The sequence below is a fragment of the Mugil cephalus genome, chromosome 1, assembly GCF_022458985.1.
Source record: "Mugil cephalus isolate CIBA_MC_2020 chromosome 1, CIBA_Mcephalus_1.1, whole genome shotgun sequence".
NCBI classification, from domain to species: Eukaryota; Metazoa; Chordata; class Actinopteri; order Mugiliformes; family Mugilidae; genus Mugil; species Mugil cephalus.
The window spans coordinates 15851370-15858093 of record NC_061770.1 but is presented as its reverse complement, the minus strand read 5'-3'; the positions used below and the strand labels follow the sequence as shown (position 1 = coordinate 15858093).

Sequence of the window (6724 nt, the reverse complement as noted above, 5' to 3'; positions counted from 1 at the left end):
TGAATGCGTTTTCAAGACAGGCATTAAACTTTATGCCATCAGTCTGTACGTCTCCTCATCTGTGTGTAACAGATGTAATTTCTTTTTTAGCACATTTGCACATGGTTGTTTTGTTAGTGGTTGTAACTCAATTTCATATCATGCATTTATGCTGTGTATAGTTTGAATGTGTTGTATGTTTAGCTATAATACAATGCAATGTAATTCTGTGACTGGACTGATCTTTGTCCTCTATGCACTACGCATGCGTCAACCAATAGCAAAGGGTACGTGTTACGTACGTGTTACGTAGACCTCTGCTAGCCTGGTGGTAGCTAGTTTGCTAACAAGAGAGAAGATGGATTCTCCCACACTGGTAAAGCTTGAGCCTATATCTCGTCATCCCAGTATAACGCCTTACAAGATTTATTTTGTCGCAAGTTCGCATGTTCGCTTCTCGAGGACTGGCTCCTCAAAACGTGGTGAAATAAGGCTATTTAGCAAGCTAGCGGGTGAACTGACCAGCTAGCCTCCGTGAAGTTAGCCTCGTTCGTGCGTTTGTTGGTGATGTGGAAGTGTCATGTCTTCCTTTATAATTAGCGAATTGTCATTGTATCATTTAAATGAATACTCTTTAGATCAGCTGTGAGTTACTGTCGGCTGCTGAACTACGTTAGCATCACAATGGATCGCTGGCAGCTTTCGGTTATGACTTGACATATGTTAAGTTGAAAGGCTTTTTTTTTCTTTACCTTAATGAGTTACAATTGTTGTGTTTATTAAGTCCAATGCTGTTGTTTTTTTTTTACAGGAACCATCCTTGTACACTGTCAAAGCTGTTCTGATTCTGGACAACGATGGAGACAGGCTGTATGCTAAGGTACGAGTTTGGTATTTACACATTACAGTTATACTCTCTGGTTAAACAGCTTTTGGACATTTCCTGGCGGATCTTCTTGGTTTCTTCTTGGTTTATGAAAAGACCAACAATTAACAATTAATTTATCACGTTGGTCAGTTTCTGTTTGTTGTTCTCACATATTTAAAAGCACTGGTTGAAATTTAAATTAAATGTACTAATTTCTTTTCTTTACTATTTTTTTTTGTGAATCCCCAGATACTCACTGTCCCTGGTTCATTAAACATATTACTGACAATAGCCCCATATAAATGCACCAGTTGTTCCTTGTTGAGTATAATTTCATAAAATTATATTAGGAAATTATGAAGCCTTTAAAAAATAAAACCATCTAAGAATGATTAATTTCTTGTAGACGTGAACAGCTTTACTTCGGGCTGAGTGTCACGCATCGGCTGGGAAAGTTATTTTTTTATGGTTATTTTATTTGCAAAGTGTAAAATAAAGATATCAGAAGTTCCTTATAGTTTAATAAAAGTTTAAAGTTAGTTAAAGTATGGTGTGGATTAACAATTAAACAATTTTCTGCAGTATTATGACGACACATACCCGACGGTGAAGGAGCAGAAGGCGTTTGAGAAGAACATATTCAACAAAACACACCGGACAGACAGTGAGTAATGTTTGTCATATTAAAGACACTTTAATATGCTTCAATGCATCTGGAAAAAACATGCATGGTTGTTTTTCGTGTCCCCGTAGGTGAGATAGCATTACTGGAGGGTCTCACTGTGGTCTACAAGAGCAACATAGACCTCTTCTTTTATGTGATTGGAAGTTCGCATGAAAATGAGGTGAGATCCGTTAAGTCATTTTAGGATTGTGCAACAAACCTAAGTAAAATAAGTGTTAAATGATGAGCAAAAATGAAGAAAAATCACGCCAAAGTGCAAGGATCACATTAGTTCTGTTAAAACATGCATAATAACTATTCAGCATTTTTCTTTGCACAGTCTTCATTTGTTTCATTGCTCACTATATAGTTCACCTTTTCGTAAACTCATTTGGTTGTCTTGTGGCACAAACTATTTAAATTAAAAAAAATATGTAAATTATTTATTTTTCTGTATCTTTCCTTTTCTCCTCACTTGGATGATTGTATTAATGTTGACAATAAGGCCAAAAATGTATATCACGGTACTTTTTTTTTTCATGCATAATCACGCGTTGACAACATTTTCTACTGGTTGAGAGAGGAATTAATGCAGTGGATTGACTGAGAATAGACTATATTACTGCGATGATGAGTAAATATTTTAGAATAGTACCGCGCTGTAGTGACACAGGTTTGCATGGCCCCATGTTAGCACTTCCTGCTGATGTGGAAATACGGGGACATTTGCAGCTCGATGATAAAAAGAATTGAATGTTATAAAGATGAAATGAAGAAACAGGAACGAATTATGGATTAATTTATATATTATATATATATATACATATTTATTCATATTTAAACATATTTAAATTACTATGTCTGTAATGTCAAGAGCAGTTGACATTCGAAATGGTCCGGTCTGAAACAGTGTCTCACGGCGCATCGTTCCAAACTCTTTTTAATCAAATACTCCTGTAAATTAAAAAATTATATCATAACAAAAAAAATATACCGGTATATGGTATGAACCGGTATACCGCCCAGCCCTAGTAGACCATACATCCATTAGAGGCAAATATTACCTTTAAAAAGAAAAGAATTTTTTTGTTGTCATTTTTTTTAACGTACTTTTTATTTGATTTTTAGTTAAGCCTAATTCATCCTCCTGAGACCCTGCGTCCTCATATGGGGACATTACATTTTAGTTTTATGGCGCCTTATTCTGCTTCATTTTAGACCTGTTGTCATCATAACTAATTAGCAAGTACTCGTTTGAGGACGTTGGGATTTCATTGTTTGCAATTCTGTCTTTGCACAACATTGTTTGGTATAAAAATAAACTACTATATATTTTGTTACACATTGGTGACTTTATTGTGACATACAGTGAAATCATTTTTTGAAAATTCTTTGAAAATTGCAGAGACAGGGAAGCAGCTGGAAATACTAAATTCAATATCATAAATAGCCATTTTCATCATCGTTGTCCTTTCCTCATAGCCAGACTTTGTTGAAAATAAAAGAAAATGTGCACTAAAGAATATGAACATGCTGTGGTCATCTTTTTTTCAGTTGATGGAAGTAACACGCAATGGACTCAGTAAACCTGGACTAACTGATATTTTCTTTTTACCAGCTTATGCTTATGGCAGTTCTGAACTGCCTCTTTGACTCGCTCAGTCAGATGTTGAGGTACGTTTTGATTGTAAAAACAAATTCCCAACAAATGTTTTTATGATCTCTTGTGACTTAAATTTGACGCATATTTTTTCATCTGTAGAAAAAATGTTGAGAGGAGGGCTCTGCTGGAGAACATGGAGGGGCTCTTCTTGGCTGTGGATGAAATCGTAGATGGAGGGTAAATTAGAACTGAGTGGCTTGGAATTTGTGACGCTGAATTATCTTACTAGAGATCTTACTCCTTTCTCATTAATTACTAATTACCAACGTGTCTCTCCAACGTCATTTCCTGCAGGGTGATATTGGAGAGTGACCCTCAGCAAGTTGTGCATCGTGTGGCTCTTAGAGTAAGCTCCCCTCCTCTCCAAAATATTCTTCAAAATTTGATGTTGGTCGTGTCCGCTGTAAATCTAACGTTCTTGTTCCTGCAGGGTGATGATGTGCCTTTGACAGAACAGACAGTCACCCAGGTGAGGAAAAACACCCATACCTTTAACGCCTCTCTGCTATAAAGTTTAGGCAGTCCATTAGTTTATTGACTGTTAAAGCTTATTACTTAAGAGAACCTGAGAACACAAGGGCGTTGTTGTTGCGTCATTCTCCTCTAGTGTGAGTTTGTCACTCGCCTCTAGGTTGTTATATTTTGCATGTTATGCACGACACTGTACATGATTACTAATTGTTCGATGGTGAGGTGGTAGGTAGCCAACGTTGGTTCCTGGCTTTTAGTTCTTACGTGCGTGTGAGTGTGTGTGTGTGTGCGTGTGTGTGTGTGTGAGTTTGAGAGCTCTTCTTGATTAATGTTGTCATTTAAGAGGCTTGAGACTGGCTATCACCATCTCTCCTCTGGCCATGATTAATGGCTGTGCCCAGTCCCTGTGCTTTATGGTTATGATTCGACTTTCATTCAGTGAATTAAGATGATTAATTAGGTCTTGCATATTTCTCCTCATTTATATCACCTGTTCATCATCTATTTGTTCAATACTTATAGTAATTATATGCAACTTTTCTTTTTTTTTCTTTTTTTAATTGCTGTTCCTTTTAGCCTCTTACCTCTGCCCTGTATTTTTCCACTTATTTGTATATATGAATCCCCCTAAAGATTTGTCTCTGCTCAGATTTTCTATTGTTGGAGGAGTGATCTGATTGGTCCAAACCCTTTTCCTTGCGCAGGTGCTCCAGTCTGCCAAGGAACAGATCAAGTGGTCGCTCCTACGATAGAGCCACGCCTCCACCAGTCTACCAGTGAGCCGCTGTTCAGCCCAGACTTCACTGCACTGATCCTCGTACTTGTTTTCCTCTGTTTTTTCCACTCCTTAAATCAAAAGCTGTGGGGAGCACTGATGGCTGATCGTGCCACACTCCCAGGACTGGTTTAATTTTGTATTTTCCCCCATGTTGTTTTTGCACAGGCTTTGTATTGTATGGCATAATCAACATAAGATGTGACGTACATTCCAGTGACGGCTGGTCTGTTTTTCCCCTTTGTTTCTTTTTTGTTTCTTTTTTTTTTCATCAAGGAAACAAAGTCTTATTAAAGCAGAGTATCTACACACGTAATACATTGATAGCCTGTGACAACATTCCATATATCTCTTGAAACTTCTCCACATTACTGTAGAAACAATAATCTGTTGTTTAATTTACAGAGATATTGTAATAAAAATCTTGTAATGCCACTCATTTCAAATGCATGTTTTGCATTCATTTTGTCTGCGGGGGGGGGGTGTTCTCCGTCATCAGATAGATTTAATAAATCTATCTATGTGGACAGCGAGAGCTATGTTTAATTCTACGTTCTGTGTGTTGTGTTCTCAACGAGAATTAGTCTTTTTAAAGCTGGTGTCATGCGCTCTTTGTTCCTCACCAACTTGCACACACAAGTGCAAGGGCTCCACCTCCTGGTGTTGGCAACAAAGTGCAAGGCCGAGGAACATAAACACTATCCAGGAGAAAGAGGCGAGGAGGCTCATTCATGCAGCCATAATCTGGAGCTCCACTGTGTGCCACTGTGTTCTGTGACATGATGAGTTTTATGGAGCCATTTTTGATTCATCTGTCCGCCGCGCAGAGCCGCTGCGTGCATCATGAATCGTGCGCTTTCTACGCGCGCACCCCCACCATCGCACACTAACCTCAAATACTCATTTGAATGCAAATGAGGGATACCCTCCAGAGAGGAATGGATGTGAGAAGAGGCAGTACATCACGGTGGTACCTAATGCATATTACACGAGTGGAAGTGATCTATCTGTATTCTTCCAGCCAAATATCCCCCATATGTTCCAATTCTGATCAATTGAAGGAAATGATATCGGTGTGACATCAATTGTCTGTGCAAAAACAATTCTCACGTCTCCTCCCTCATTGTCCTCACAATCACACAGAGCGTGCTACAGCTCTTGACATGCTGTGATGTGTATTATCATTAAACTTTTCTGCAATTGTTGTAAGACGGTTGCCAAGTGCCCGCTCGAGATTGAAACAATTTGGCTCAGACTTGAGACGTTGTAGAGATCTCTGTGGCCTCCAGGAGTTTGTTGAAGGGATCATAACGCATTTGTGGTAATGTTGGAATGCAGAATTTAAATTAAGAAGGTTTCACTCTTTATTTTGCCCCGTGGAAGTTTTATTTGGCATACAATCAGTTAAATGTTGTGAGAAAATGGCCTTGGGATAGACGGGTGTGATAAACGGTGATACAGCTGCGTTTGACATCACCTCTGTGTGCATGTTTTTCATAGAGTTACTAAGCTCACTTGAGGAGTTCAGGAGTCTGTATGCTGTGTGTTGTGTGAAAGCAGTTGATACAAATGTGTGTGTGTGTGTGTGTGTGTGTGTGTGTGTGTGCGCCCGAATGTATTATGCATGAGGGGTTGTTTTCACATAACACAGAGTAGCACAGTCAATGAAACTGTTACTGGCTCTGACCTGCAGACTTCTTGGCTTTGCTCCAGTATGTGTCAGCCCTTCCATCTGTGGCTCTTCGTGTCTGCAGAGATGGCGCGAATGGCGTCTTTGATGATGCTGCTACCTGCCAAAATGTTTTACAGGACAAAGCGCGGCAACAAAGGGAAGGGTAATTATTATAAATGGACTCCATTACGGCACCAGTTTACTGTTATCGCATCGGTTCGCCGGTGTAATGAGCGCAGCTTATGCCTCAGTGTGTGGTTTCAGTGCACGGTGGTGGGGGGGTGAAGGTTAAAGAGGACGAGGTTAGCAGAAATAGACAGCAGTAAATGTAATTAGATAAAATCCCAGCGAGGGCACTGCGGGGAAGGGAGAGGGTTAAAACACATCCCACCCAAGGTGCCTGTCCGGACCCTCGCTTTTTCATCTGCACAGCCCTGCAGCACCATCAGCGGCTCGGTGGCTTGCTTTCATCCGCTAATTACAGTTGCACTATCATAAAAAGTGGCGAGGTAATTTATATTAATTATACAGGAATGAGTACAACCGTTTGAAACGCCATGGCTTGACATGCTGTACATAACATGCAGTAAAATTGTCAGAGGCGTGTGGGCTAGAGCCTTGTAATTGATCGA

The 6724-nt window shown here is 39.5% G+C and overlaps 1 protein-coding gene across 1 annotated transcript; it reads left to right on the top strand.

Annotated features, from left to right (window-relative positions):
* Positions 1-233: 233 nt before the first annotated feature.
* copz1 (COPI coat complex subunit zeta 1) lies at positions 234-4859 on the top strand. Its single transcript, XM_047570629.1, has 9 exons — positions 234-355; positions 791-859; positions 1430-1511; positions 1601-1692; positions 3130-3185; positions 3274-3351; positions 3469-3520; positions 3605-3643; positions 4350-4859. The coding sequence occupies exons 1-9, from the start codon at positions 338-340 to the stop codon at positions 4395-4397; spliced, it is 534 nt and encodes a 177-aa protein (XP_047426585.1). The 5' UTR covers positions 234-337; the 3' UTR covers positions 4398-4859.
* The last annotated feature ends 1865 nt before the right edge of the window (positions 4860-6724 follow it).

Coding starts and splice junctions, on each gene's coding strand:
- copz1 (XM_047570629.1), top strand. Junction 860..1,429: donor GAGACAGGCTGTATGCTAAG/GTACGAGTTTGG, acceptor AATTTTCTGCAG/TATTATGACGACACATACCC. Junction 3,352..3,468: donor GATGAAATCGTAGATGGAGG/GTAAATTAGAAC, acceptor CATTTCCTGCAG/GGTGATATTGGAGAGTGACC.